Source organism: Stegodyphus dumicola, chromosome 6 (assembly GCF_044657685.1).
Source record: "Stegodyphus dumicola isolate Sdum_Otavi_A_Nest chromosome 6, ASM4465768v1".
In the NCBI taxonomy this organism is placed as follows: Eukaryota; Metazoa; Arthropoda; class Arachnida; order Araneae; family Eresidae; genus Stegodyphus; species Stegodyphus dumicola.
The window spans coordinates 14341710-14357019 of NC_140773.1; the positions used below are offsets into that span (position 1 = coordinate 14341710).

General features: G+C 30.2%; 2 protein-coding genes across 7 annotated transcripts in view; one reads left to right on the plus strand and one right to left on the minus strand.

Annotated features, from left to right (window-relative positions):
- The window catches only part of LOC118190133 (sorting nexin-24-like), a 325059-nt gene extending 317171 nt beyond the window's left edge, over nt 1-7888 (plus strand). For all 3 annotated transcript variants that reach the window (XM_085818124.1, XM_085818123.1, XM_085818122.1), the window contains exon 7: nt 216-7888. In XM_085818124.1, coding sequence (XP_085674250.1) covers nt 216-286 — 71 coding nt within the window. In that variant the 3' untranslated portion in view covers nt 287-7888. The remainder of the gene's footprint in view (nt 1-215) is intronic.
- Nucleotides 7889-13396: 5508 nt separating this feature from the next.
- LOC118190132 (PDZ and LIM domain protein 7-like) overlaps nt 13397-15310 on the minus strand; it is a 188685-nt gene continuing 186771 nt past the window's right edge. For all 4 annotated transcript variants that reach the window (XM_085818121.1, XM_085818119.1, XM_085818120.1 and 1 more), the window contains one exon: nt 13397-13783. In XM_085818121.1, coding sequence (XP_085674247.1) covers nt 13706-13783 — 78 coding nt within the window. In that variant the 3' untranslated portion in view covers nt 13397-13705. The remainder of the gene's footprint in view (nt 13784-15310) is intronic.

The following is a 15310-nucleotide window of genomic DNA, read 5'->3' on the forward strand; positions in this document are numbered from 1 at the left end:
ACTGGCAAGGTGACAAGATGAAATAAATTTCTGTGTTTGATTTTTTATGAAATTGTCATTGAATTTTTTTCTTACATAGAAATTCTAGTACAAATAGTAGTTTGATATTTATTAAAATGCAGTGTGTTTGAGTTTCTTATGTAATTTCCTATTAACTTAGCTGTTTCCTTTCCTTTATATTGTTATTTATTTGTATACTTATGTATTATATTCAGGTTCCTTACCAGATATAGTGAGTAAAGGGCTTTTAATGGCCTTTTATTCTTCCGATGAAGATTTGGATTAAAGATAAGGAAAGCATCATTACTAGTTTTGGGTTTAGTATATCCAGCTTGGCAAATGTGAAGAAATAAGTCATCATCTAATGTTAACATTTTAATATGAAAAGTGAGATTTTTTGCTACAGTATTCATGTTTAAAAATGGATTGTGATCTAGTGTAAATATAATTCATATGCTTCTTCTATAGACTTTGTTTCATACTTTAATTGCTGAACTGTATTTTGCATATAGTTTAATGCTTATTTTGTGTGTAGGCTAGAGTGTTAGGATTTTTTACCTCCTGTGAAATTTGCAAATAATTTTTTAACTTGATGTAATTTTTATAAATAGTGGGTTTCATTTTATGAATTATTGAAGTGAGAAAGGTATTATGAAATACACAGGAGCTTTAAAATGTACACATATTTGTGAGTTTTTATTTGAATTAAAGTTTAGGGTACTTAGCAAATGAAGGTGACTTCAATACTTAAACTGTGTTAGTTAGTTTCATTTGAAAGGCATTTTCTTTAAATTCATAAAAATAAATGTGTGTGATCTAAAACTGAATTTAATGTTTTAAAAAAATCGCTGTTTGTTTAAATTAAACTTAATACTTAGAGCTATTTTTTTTTTAAATATTGGGTCATCTGAAAACATCTGCAGTTTTTAGAAGGTAAATTTTTATTAATAATTGCAGGCTTAATTGAACAACAGTACTCTCATTTGTTCCAGAACTCTTTTGTCATCTCTTGTCTGACAACTAAGAAATGCTCCTGTTGTAGAATTCTTTAGATTTGTTAGGGGGGAAAGTATTAAAATGTTATTTGTCTGCCTCCAAATAACTGACTTGTGTGCTGTTCAGGGAATTTTGAATTAACTTCAACAGATTAAAACCTGAAAAAGATAGTAAGTGTTAAATCGAAACATTCCATGCATACTCAATAAGTATCCAATGAACGTTCTATGAAATGGGAAGTAACATTGACAGAACACAGTGTCTTCATGGTTAATCAAGTCTGGTTGCTTTGCATAAATATTTGCCTTCAGAACTAGCAACAGAGAACAGTATTTATTAAAATTAAAGGGCTAGGTGGCAACATTTTATAACAAATTATTCTCTATAATCCTACAACATACAGTGAATTTTGATTTTGGGGGAATGAAATCCACATTTACAGATAACCAACTGAAGTCAGTTTGGTTTACCTCATGTTTCTTTTCTCTCTCTTAGTATTGTAAAGAATCTTCTGTTTATCCTTTGTGAAGCCTTTCTCTTTAAGAAAGATTCACAAGCTGAAATTATTGCAAGACTACTTACTCTTCAGCTATAAAATGAGGTATCCACATATTGTAGCTGCTGAGTTATCAGTTCTCTAAAGAGGACTAAGTCCAACAAAGCAACATATGCAGCCACCTGAGTTATGGCTCAGAAGAAGGCACCAGCACCTCAAAAGGCACCAGTTAAGTTTTTCTCCAAGTAAAGATATCTTCCACTTTAATTCATGTGGGGCAAAAACTATATTGATAATCTAGGGTGCTGAAAGTGCTAGAGTATAGCCTCCCTAAAAATTATTATGAACGCTACGTTTTGGAACATTTATCTGCTAATTCTTGAACTGTATTATGAAAGTTTTTATTGATGACTTCTTTTAGCAGACCTACATTTAAAGAGGCATCCAGACATGACATTATCATTGAGGTTGAAAATTTTGATTGAAACTTCTTAAATTATTTCTAAACTGTATGATCAAAACAGCTCCCTTTTCATAAATTGATGAAATTTTATGAACTGTTTGTCAATTTGTACTTTTTGTAAATTAGAAGAGCATAAATGATCAAAATGATTCTCTATTTTGTGTACTGGATTAAAACTAAACATTCCAAGCGAAAGGAACCTTTTTACTCTACAAGAGCAAATCAAGAGAGATTCTTATTAGCTGAAAAATATTGAACAGTAAAAGTTCATAGATTAAAAAAATTGCAGAAAAATTTTCAGAAAACCCACTACTTTTGTGTGTGTTACACAGTTTATCACTGAATATTTTGTGATCTGTTTCAGTCATGTTTAAAGTGTACAGTTTGAGCTATTTTTTATGCACTTAATACAGTAAATATATATTTATGCACATTATAGTATGCCAATTACGTGCGAAGATTTTAACTGTGATCCTTAATGCTTTATTGCTAAGCTTAAATCTGAGTGTTTTTGTAGTTTGTGTGTAATAGTATTGTGCTAGTAAACAGGTGATTTTTTATTATTTAATCAGCAGTTTCCTCTGAAATTAAATTGCATGGGTATATATATAATGCACCAGTGTCTTATGTAAATTTTGTGATTAACATATCACAAACAACAATTCTGTGCCTATAGACTGCACGTGTTATAAAAGTAGATGCAGCTGATCTGTTTAGGTTGATAACATTTTTGCTTTCAATTTATATTCCTATAGTTGGATATATAGTTTTTTTCCGTTAAATAAATAAATAATAAAAAAAAAACTTTCATGTGTTAATTTCAGATTATATTTTTCCATGTTTTTAAATAATTAATTTTAACTCTCATTTGTGATATAACATAATTCATTCTATTTTAATAAATTCTGATATCTGAAAGTACTTTTTTTATTAGAGAAAAATTATTATTCACATATCATCTATTACTAAGTAAAAATTGTACATATTTTGGATATAATTTATTTTACTTCATTGCTAGTCTCTTTACATGGAAGCTTACTAGTATTGTATGTGTATTACAAATAAAAAAATTGTTTTAACATGAAGCATTTACTGCTGTTTTTAATAATTATATTTAATTATTTGATTTCAGGGCTATGCAATGTTTTTGTATTGAGGAAATTTATATAGTTTTCCATTTATTACTAATGCATAATTAATATTCCATTTTATAGTAAAAATAACAATTGAACAGAATATTTTCAAGGAGACTTACTTTGTAATTCAGATAATTTTTTATGAATTTAATTTGTTATTTAGGAAGAAATATTTGTAAATGACTGTCTTTTAAGTAGTAATAGTTTAAAATTTGAAGAAATATGTAAAAAATACTAAATGCATTACATTTTCTATACTCATTATTAATGCAAATCTCTAAACATGCATTTTATTGGAATTACTTTTGGTTTTGACTTTTACCCTTGCCTGCATGAATGACGAAACACGAATTGAATGATTGGAGAGTTAGGTTTGGAGGCAACTTCCCCTTGATAAGTCTGTCTCCTGCCTACTCAACGGTCATTCACATATGCATTTTTTTAAAAAAAATGTTTAATTTATTAAATTAGTAAATTTATTTTCATGGATTGATTTTGCACTTGATTTGCTTATGCTTCTGAATTTAAATGATACTGTAGATTAGTTCGAATATTAAATCTTTTATATGTTTGCACATTTTTCTAAAAATAATTTTGGCTTTTTTCCTTTTTTTAGGATTTAAATTTGCTTTTTTACTTTTATACGTATTTGTTTAAATTTGAATTTCATTCCTTGCAGCAATGGCGCAAAGAATATTTAATTAAATTTGTATTTAAATTTAATTTTTTAATTAAATTCAATTTATTCTTATGAAATAAAATATAATAATGTATTTTCCTATATCAAAACAGCAAGTTCCAAATTTATTTTCAGAAAATGACCCTTAAGCAATTAGAAAAATATTGAACCATAATTTATTTGCATTGCAGATTTTTCAATTCTTAAATATTTACGAATTTTTTTAAGTACTTTAGTCTTCAATACAAAAACAGTGTTGCGTATTGCTTAAGAACTGTTCTGTGTTAAAGTGAAAGTAAATTTAGCATTTAAATAAAATCCAATTATATACTTTGATAAAGAGCTGTGCAGTCACCAATATTGATCAAATTCTCATCTTGTCTTTGATATGATTTATTTTTTCATGATTCAAAATCTCATAAAATTTGTCATAGAGAAATGATTCAGATAATAAGGATACATCTTCGTATTTAATGTATATATCTTAATATAAGTAAATTTTGTCTGTAAAGTACTTGTAAATTTGTACATATTTATAAACAAAAAGTTGTAAATTCTTGTTATTTATTTGTGATCAGCATTTAATGGATTAAAGTTACTTAATTGGCTAGAACATTTTTATTACCATGAAACAGTACATGTGCTAATATTTCTGTTCCTGCCCAAACTGTAATTTTAGCTGTTAATTTATGAATAGATTGTTATATTGTACGAGTACATAAATTTTGGTATATTTTTCTCAAGTGAATGAAAAGCTTGTTAGATGGAGCTTATGTTCTAATGCTCTATTTTACTTGTCACTGTCTTCCATGAGAAAAATCATGAAAATGCTTTATTAAAAGATTAAACAGTGTCTGATTCTTAGATTTACTTTAAAAATATTTATGTACAGTTTCTTAATATTTAAATATTTCTGTGAATGGTATATATTCGTTTGAAATCTTTTAACATTTTAAATTTTGAAAAAATAATTTAATAAAATTTCTTTCATTATCTTTAATTTTATTTCATTAAAGTTTTCATAATCTGATACTACTGCTTTGAATTTTTTTAAAGTGCAAAATTATATTTTTAAAATGTATAAATTTTTGTGTTATTTTTAATTGCTGTACATTTGTTTAATGTCCTTTTTTGGTATAGTTTATATTACTACTATTACTTTTAGTACACAACTCTGAATTATATTTAAATGCATTGTTTTAAGAGAAATTCCAGAAATGACATGGGATTTCAAAGTAACTAATATCATTTCATGTTTCTCCATTTCACACATGAAGTTCAGGACATGTTTCTCAACTTTTAAACAACTGTTGTACTGTTGGAATTTTCTTTCAGTGAATTACTTTTTGAAGTGCTTTCCTATAAGTATTTATAAAACTGGAATTGGGAGTTAATTGTTGACTAATTTGTGTGATAAACCTGGTTGAAAATTTTTATGTACTGTCTTTTCACGAGCATCAGTTTTCATACAATCATCTTACTTAAATTTTTACTTTAGGTGATTATGTATTGTGTTATCATAGCTAACTGTAGTATTTGCGACTGTATATTGCAAATATGTGGAGCAATATTCCATATATGTGGAAATTAAGTTTTTGAAAGTTTTGCTGTAGGCTTTGCAGCCTATAGGAAAAGTGTAGAAGTATAATAATATAATTTAAATAGAAATAATACAAATTCTAATCAGAATGGTCTTAAGAAATAAGCAAAAGCATGTAAACTATGATATCCATTGTAAAAAGTAAGGCAAAAATATTAAATAAGGTAAGCACTGAGTGATAGGTTAGGGTAGGTTATTTAATTACGGCAAAGCCTCGAGGGCTATCTGCCTAAGGGGAGGGATGCCTTAACTTAAGTGTAACACCACCAGGAATTGTTGTATACTTCTGATTGGTTTATTTTTAGGTTGTATCATATTCATATTCTTTTAGACATGTAGTTTATCTCCTTCCTTTTTTTTTCTATTTGAATTGTATTATTATTTATTAATGACATTAAGTTATGTAATCTATTAATTTGCTCAAAATGTAAACTGGTTGTATATTTATTTATAGTTTGTGTATATTTGTTATGTATTGGTAAAATTGAAGAAACTGGTCACTTGTAAAACAAATTGCTTTTCTTTACTAAAGTATCTAAAAATTGATAAATGCAGATCATCTTACATCACAATAATATTTTTAAACGGTTAATATAATCTTAAGCAGCAAATGTTGTATTAAAAATCAAAATTCTTTTTTATCACTCAAGCATGTATCCATTAGTTTTTCAGAAAGTGATTTTAAATATTTTATTTACATATTGGGGCAAAAGATACCCATTTTAAATAATCATGTTTCCTTACATTTATATTAATATCCATTTAAAAAAAATATGTATCCATACCATTTGTTTTTCCAACTTACCCTTTTAGCTACAAAAGTATGCATACAATGAAAATAAAATTTATAGATAATAAATAAAATACAGTATAAAAATAAATTGTTATTGTTGAGAATCATGATAAATGTAAATGGATGACCTATCATGTCTGTATTCCCTGTACTGACATCTGCTGGTTTTTATTGTTTTCTCTTTCTAAATAGAGGCCCAGCAATGATGCTAAGTGGCAAAACTTAGTTCTTCATGGAAACTGGCTGTCATCATTAATGATGTTATTCCCATATAAGTTATGTTTATACATATTAATATAATCATGGTTAAGTATGAAAGGTATTTTTTGTAGTAGGACAGCTACACATAAATGTTTGAAACATGAAAAATAATAGTAAAGATATCAACTTTATGAAAAGCATGTTAATTTAGAGCTAAATTTATTACTTCTTGAACATTTACTCTTGATTGATGATCTTTTTGGCGATAATGATAGTGATGCACTTTATGTAAATTGTATTTCAATAGTTGTTTTTAATTATTGATTTATTAGGAGCTCTGTCTTAAGTAAAGGATTTTTAAAGGGAAATGTGCAACCAAAATATATGTATCTATTGAACAACATTTAACATTTTTCGCCACCAGAAACTGAATATGGATATTCAGAAGTGTCATCCATTTAATCATCAACGGCTTTAAGCAATAAAAAAATACATGTTTTTCCTGCATTGTTCTAGATTTCTCATCATATACTATATTTTACTGACAATATAGGTTAAAATTTACTTTAGATATTCTGTTTGTGCGAGTTATTTATTATGAAATGAATATTCAACATTCAAATTAAAATCATGCGAGAACTTTGCCATATAAGAAATGTAGTTTCTGAAGTCTCAAAAGAATTTTATTTTGCTTTAATCTGTATATTCGAAAATTCTGTTTTCAGCAGTTGGATATTGTAATATAGTTTTTGTGATAATGCCATTTACTAAGTGTCAAGTTCTCGCATTTAAAATATTAAAGAAAAATTATTAGTATTTAATGTTTTTAATATGTTTAAATGTGTAGTAAACTTTTATGATTTTTGTTGAATCAAGTAATTATTTTTTATTAGTAACATGGAGTTTTGGTATAATTTTTTTTCCAGTTCTTAGATTATGAAATGATGCTATCTGTTTCATTGCCTACTTTTTTTCACTCTAAAAAAGGTTAAGATAATGTCTCTTAAATTTCTAAATAAAGGGAAATTAAATATTTTTATTTTTTTCTGCAATTCCTATAGTTATATAAATACTTGAAAATCTTTATAATTTTATCATTTTGATTGTTTTCCTTTTTTAAGTCTGGAATGTAAAATGAAAGAGACTGAGAATTGATTTTTTGTTTTTTCAAATATTCAATTTGTAGTGTCCAGTGTAATTCATCTCAATAAAAGTTTTTCACTAGTATTATGACCATTACATACGTTTGCGAAATTGTGCGAATTTTTAAAGTTGGGCACTTTTGCATATTTTTAACATGATCTGCTTGTTTTAGAGAAAAAAAATATTTCCGTCATAATATTTCCTTTATGAATAAGTTTTTAAAAATATTTGATGTAAAGTATTTTGAATTTTATATAGATCAAGCTTGTAATCTTTCAAAGTAGTTTATTTTCTCGTCAACAGTTGTTATCTACTTAGCCTATTTTTTATGTTTATATTTTAAGCTAATTTATATTTCTTTAATAAAAGTTTTAGAATGAATTTGCGTCCATTTAATTTATTATTTATGCAGATTTCTAATATTTTTATTTGGTGGTTTGGGAAGAAATTCTACTGTAGTCTGTTACTTTAAAATAGGAACTCCCAAAATTCTTTGACTCGTACGCATTGTAAAGGTGCAGAATAGAATTGCTTGATCTCCCCCCTTTCATTTCATTCCATTTTCCATTCATTTCATTCATGTCCACTTCACGAAGAGCATGTGAATGAAGGTTGACTAGAACTACACTATCAAACGATGTAAAGAAAATAAATACTGAGCAGTGATGACGGCATGAGTTATGATCGCGAATGGGGGGGGATTTGGATGGCAACATCCTATTTTAAAGTAACGGACTTATATTTATGCTTTGTAGCGCAAATGTACAGTAGCCACGTGAAAATTCCACATATGTTAGACAGGAAGGAATGATTGTTATATGTATTATTTTTTTAATAGTTCGATAATTGTGCATTAAGAAATATAATTTATTTACTTCCTTGTACGAAGTAAAGGAAGTATTGTAATCACACAAACTTCCGGTTATCATATTTCATTGAAAGTATCCATTTTGATCACTATTGAATGCAATTTAACGATGTTTTTGCTGTTTTTGCACGACACCTGTACGTAAGGACAAATAAATTATTTTTTTCCCCCAAACGAATTAAAAAAAATTATCTTAAAATGGATTAGGAAGAGATTTTCTTTTTGTGGCGTCTATACGTACATATCTCGCGTAACTCAAAAATGAGTAACTTCGGGACAATGAAATTTTGTATATAGGACTGGCGTAACATGTAGTTGTGCACTTCCCTTTTTGGTTGCAATGGGCCGCACAAAAGTCTATAAATATATATATTCTCACTCTGTTACTCGGCTACGTGAGCTCGGTTTTATTTATTTATTTTTTCAATTCTTATATGTTGGGTAAATTGCGCATTTTTTGCTTTAAAAATGATTAAATTATGTTGTTCTTTTCTTCCGGTTAAGGTTTTTATGCTTTTAGTTAACCTGCGTTGTAGAATTATCAGCAATTTAAAAGTTGAGTGCGGCTAAGCCTAATTTTGCTTACCATAGTAGCCATATTTGTTTACATTTGAAACTTAGCAGAATAATGAATTAAGTCTTTCTGCGCTATCAGCGTCTTTGTGCCGAGTGGGATCAAAAGAAAAGTTTTAGTTTTGTGCTCCGAAAAATTTGCCTTCCTGCCTGCTGGACGAATTCCTTGTTTTTGCGCAGAAACTAATTTTAATTGTAAAAAACGTTTTTTTAAATTGCTTTAATTGTACTTGTGTTTTATGTTTTTTTATCTATTTCAATTTTTAATGAAGATATTTTTAATTTTTATGTATTTTTTGCCTTGCCGCAAAGTGAGAACTTAATTGAATGAGAAATATCTCTCTAATGAAATTCGAGGAACTGTTTCGTATTAGCAGCAAATATTGTCGCCAGTCTGTATCGGACAGAGGAGAATGTTTATGTGTAGCGCATGCTCATTAGGTAAGCGACGCTGAATTGTCTGTGACAAACTTTCTCTTTTTTAATTTATTTTATACACCGCTTTAAATTTATTATAGTATTTTAATAGAACATGTGGCAACGTTCTTCAAATGATATAACGATAGTTCGTCAGATGGTATAATTTTTGTGCATTAGGAGTTATAAAATGAATGAGATGTAACTCTGTTAAATGAACCTAGCACCAGAATGTCGAATGTCGCAACGGTAAATAATTATAGTGAATTTTATAGAGTGCATTTATTCTATTGTGGTTTATGTGCTATCGACGAAGTAGATTATTCAATAAGTTTAAATGAAATTAGGAAAAAAATGCGTATAATTTAATATTCCGTACAAGGAAGTCATGTGGTGCACATATCGGAATTTTTTTAACTGCTTTTTAGGGATTTGCTTAGCGTTAAGTATTTTAAAACACATGCATATATAAATGGAAAAGAAAAGCGATATTGCAGGAAAATAAATTTTTGTTTCAATGCATGTCTACATCAAAGTAGTTTACAATAAAGGGGTTACTGTAGGATAATGTAAAATTCAGTTGTTTTCATTAATATTACTGTTTTTATGGAGAAGCTATATATTTCTGTCTTTTAGCAGCAAAAACATTCTGTAGGTAATATAATTATGAGAATTCACAATTGTAGTAATATTATTTATTACTCCAGTAAAGCAGCGTTTAAAAAAGAAGACGGAATAAAACTTCTTCATTTTGGAAAGGACAAATGCAGCTAAGTGAAAAGTTACTACTACAATTGTTTACAAATAATCATTGTAAGGTTTTGTATGTGTGATTATGGCAAAGCCTCGAGGGCTATCTGCCTAAGGGGAGGGATGCCTTTCGTGGAGGACTTTCTAAGGGAAACTGGCTCGTATACACGTTACACATGGGGAAAACCACGAAAACGCCCATGCAGCCAGCCCGTTCGCGGGATTCGAACCTCGGACCGAACTACCAGTGTTCAGCGACTTTACCGCTCGGCCGCTGGTGGGCTAATCATTGTAAGGAAATGAAGGTGATATAATTAACGGGTTAGTTCTCAACCAGCATGGAGAGATTTCATAGTTTAGAAAAGAATATGGTCAGCCTTTTATTTTTACTCATTAAATATTATTTATTTGTGGTACTTGTGAACATTTTCTGTACTTTTTCTAATGTATAAATACGTTAAAAGTAATCTAAATGTATGCATATTTTTTTAGTTTTAGAAAGGGGAAATTATTATCTACCAACGATAAAATGCATGCATAGGGCGAAAAAGCTTGAGAACCACTGGTATATAATAATCTTTTACTTTTAACCATCGAATATAGAAATGGTAATTTCCAAAATCTTAGTTCAGTTTATTTCTGAAAAAATGTGTATTTGATAGATATTCTCCTAAAATATCCATAAAAATATTAAGTCATGTACTTTGAATTTTAGAAATGTGTGCATAAAAATACTTTTATACATTCAGTCATATTTTTTGGATTCTCTGCTGATTTATTTACAGTGAAATGTGTCACAAAACAAATTTAATCTTCTTCCCATGCACTGTTACCCCTTCTGTCTTACAAGAACTGCACTTTGCAGAAGTTTTACCATTTCAAACAGATTTTGTATGTTCATAATAAGTATGTACAGGGTGATCATTAAAAAAAAAATTTGATGTGTACACCATGACTTCCTTGTACGCAATATTAAATTATACGCATTTTTTCTTCATTTCATTTAAACTTATTGGATTGAATTAAATCTACTTTGCCGACAGCGCATAAACCACAATAGAATAAATGCATTCTTTAAAACTCACTCAAGTATTTGTTTCTCATAGCGACACTCTGGCGCTAGATTCACTTAACAGTATTAATAATTATATGACAGTTAACTTATATAATAATTATATAACGGAAACTAAGTTAACTGTTATATAATCCAATAATTATATAACAGTTAACTTATATATTTCGTTCATATTATAACTCAGAATGCACAAAATTTATATCATTTAAAGAATAGAATTATCTAATCGTTGCCACATGTTCTATTCAAATACTATAATAAAGCTAGAATAATGTATAAAATAAACTAAGCAAACAAAACAAAAAAGAAACAGTTTTTCACAGACGATTCAGTATTTTTCATTTAATTAAATCAGTTCTTATTTCACGAGAAGGCAAAAATGCATAAAATCTCAAAATATCTATATTAAAAATTATGAAGTAAATCTTGAACACTTATTTCCTCGAAAAAATTCCAGAAAGAATTAAGCATAATTTAATGGCAATAATAAATGAATGCGTTATCTTTGTTGTTGGGAAGCTAAGTTTCTCTAGATTGCCAACAAATCCACTAATCTTTGTTTCAAATGCAAACATCAATGGCCGCCATATAAAAAAGGCTTAGCGGCACTTGGATAACTTTAAAATTGTTGATATTTCTCAAAATATTGCATACAGATTTACTAAAGGCATAAAAACTTTAACCGGAAGATAAAAACAACATAATACAATCATTTTTAAAGCAAAAAATTTACAATTTACAAACATATAAGAGTAAAGAAACCGAGATCACTGAGCCGGGTAACAGAGTAGATATATATATAAACATATTTATAAACGTTTGGTGCGGCCGATTGCAACCAAAGTACGAGGTGCACATCTACATGTTATAGCAGTCCTATATACAAAATTTCAACGTTCTGAGGCTACTCGTTTTTGAATTATGCGAGATACGTACGTTCGTACAGACGCCACGAAAAATTCTCTTCAGAATTAATTTTAAAGCAGTTTTATAATTTTTTTGAAGGAAAAGAGTATTTTATTCTGTCCTTACCTACAGATATCACGCAAAAACATCGTTAAATTGCATTCGATAGCGGTCAAAATGGATATTTTCGTTGAAATATGCTGCCTGAAACTTTTCGCGATTACAATACTTCCTTTTTACTTCGTACAAGGAAGTAAAAAAGAAACTCCCCCGATATATGAACCCATAGCAGGCTATTCATGCAACCAATCAAAATGAAATTTCAGGTATTGTTATGTGAAGGTTGCATTCGAGGTTGTGATGATTTAAAATGCAACTTTCACGGTTACGGTTAGAGTGAACAAATTTAAAAAATTTTCGAATGCAACACCCACTTTTTTCTTGCGCAAATTGATCTGTGTACTGCAAAATCATAAATGGCTTTGGAACAATACATGTATGACGAAAATTGCCAGTGTTAAAATATTTGTGAAGAAGAGCATTGTAAAGGTTCAGTAACAGCACACAAGAGGGAAGGGAGGAGAAAACATTTTATTGGAATTACGAGTTTTCAACTTGTAGAACATTTCAAGATTAAAAGTCATCTCCCATTATTCTGTAGTTTCGTGGCTACCGTGATTTCCCCCTCCCCAGTTAACTCCGATGGATTTCTAGTTCTGGGGTTATGTGAAATCTGGTATACACATCAAATGTAGTCAGAACTGAAAGATGCCATAAAAGATGAAGTTACAGAAACTCCTCCTATTACATTCGTCATTGTTGTCAACAGTCTCCCACGTGCAATGCGTTATAGTCTGCGAAGGTGGGCGCATTGAAAACTTGTAATTCCATTAAAAGTTTTTAACCTCTTCTGTCTTGTGTTGTCACTGGGGCTTTACAGTGCTTTTTTTTACAAATGTTTTACGTTGGTAATTTTCGTCATACATGTATCGTTTCAACGCCATTTATGGTTTTTCAATTTGCGCCGAAAAAAAAGTGGATGTTGCCATTAAAAAAATTCGAAATTTTCACTGTAACCGTAACTGCGATAACTATTGTTTTAAATCATCACAATACCTTCAAATAACATCTGAAATTTCATTTTGACTGGTGAGCAGGGTCGCTAGGGGTTCATATATTGGGGACTTTTTTTATGACACCCTGTATATGTATGCATATAGAGAAAAATTTCCCTCAGGAGGAGTAATAAGTGAATTCTGTTAACTCCAGAATACCATGCATAATGACTTAAACGCCTATGTTATTCTTTAGTATAATTTAATAAAGCATGACAAAACTAAATTTAAGAACATATGCAGTACAGAAAATCAGTTCAAAAAAAGTATTGCTAAGCATTTTTTGTCATATTTCGTGAAGTGAATCTTATTCAGTTCCATTTTCTACTCCCTTTTTCCATGCATGGCACAGCAAAAAACTACTAATTTTTAAAATCAGAACAACATATTTGCAGTTCATATAATCCACTTATGAGACACTTCAGTAAGTCCAGTTGCATGTATAATATATGTTTATCCTCTTGACTAGAGTTTGAGTTCAATAAATTTTTCTTTTATCTAGAATGAGCTTTGCAGAATGGTTTTCCACTTTTTGCATAGAAACTTTGACCTTCCAAGCCTTTATTGCATATCTAGAAAGGTAAAAAAATGAGCATGTATTTTTTAATAAATACTTATAAAAGCCAAAGTATAAAAAATCTAACTTTTTGATCCTTTCCGAGTGAGAGTTTTCATGCTAAGTTGCAGTGTAACCCTTTCGCAGTTTTCGCTCGGGCGAATCAGCAACTCTAGAAGATTTTCCGCATATTTGATGAATTTCTTTATAGCTAACTTAAAATGATTCGATTTGTAACTGTTACAACTTAAAATGATTCGATTTGTAACTGTTACCATAGTAGTTCTTGAAACTGGCCATCGCGGAGGATTGATGATTGATAGAGAGGGAGGGCCTACAAACGCTGCAATGACAGCCTGGGCACATAATTTACAACTGCACACACTTTTCTTTGTCCTGGCAACCTTGCTAAAAAAAACTAAGTGAGTGGCGTAACAGCCGTAGTAGGCCAATGCCTGCAGTGCCCCGAAATCTGCTTCCTTGACTGTGGGCCCCGGGGTGCGTAAGCATATGTCCTGAACAAGTGGTCAGCTTGGTCGTAGGACCCCCAGTGTTTAGTCCCCAAGCGAACAAAGGATGGAAATCAAGGGATGAAATGCTGAGTCGACCTTGTCCAACTCGGGGATCGAACCCCGGACATGTGGTGCTGCTGCGCGATGCGCTAGCCACTGCGCCACCGGGCCTCTGGAAACCTTGCTAAATTGTTTTTAAATTTGGGGTCTTGTTTAGGGACACCAAACATGTGCGTTATAACATTATTTTCTATAATTCTCTAACGGCATGAATCGTCCAGTCGGCTCGTGTCATTAGATTGTACCCTCCACAACATGTTGCTGTTGCTTATGCTCACTTGTCTGATAGCAACATCAGGCCAAACCCACGAAATTCCTCGTGGCAAGGAGCGCTCGAGATATGCCTATCGATGGCAATAGCCATAAACACCTTACAAGTTCCTCCACATTATAGTAGCATCAACGTTGCATTAGCGCGAACATTGCATCAACGTTGAATGATTCGAACCATGCGCAAAGCAGATCAAAACTGAACTACCGTACTCTTTACAGTTTCGCTCACTTGCTGTCGATCTGATATCAGATTTGATGAGCTGAGTTTGGCCAGAAATCCGATTGTCAGAATATCTTTAAAGCCTGCAGAGTTCGTGCAACTGCTACAACTGCCTTTGAATTAAAGATTTGTCCATACCGTATGCTCTTGGATCCATCTTTTCTACGTGCTCTAACAGACTAGTAGTCGACAACTGGTCTTGCTTCGTTAATCATTTGCGATCACGAAAGGTTTCAAGAAAAATTTCATACAGTTTCAATGACAACATTAAAAAAGGTGAGTTTCCAGTGTGTGGGGGTTAGGCATATATGCGCTTTGGTAATAAGATGCCAACAACAGTTTCAAAAAGAAATATCCAAGACTGTTAGGTTTTAGAACTCTCAGCTTGGAAGTGCCAATGCATTTATAACAATGGGCAATTGTCACTCTAGTTAATTCCATTATCAAAGATTAGCTCATTAAAGTGTGTTAGCCCAAA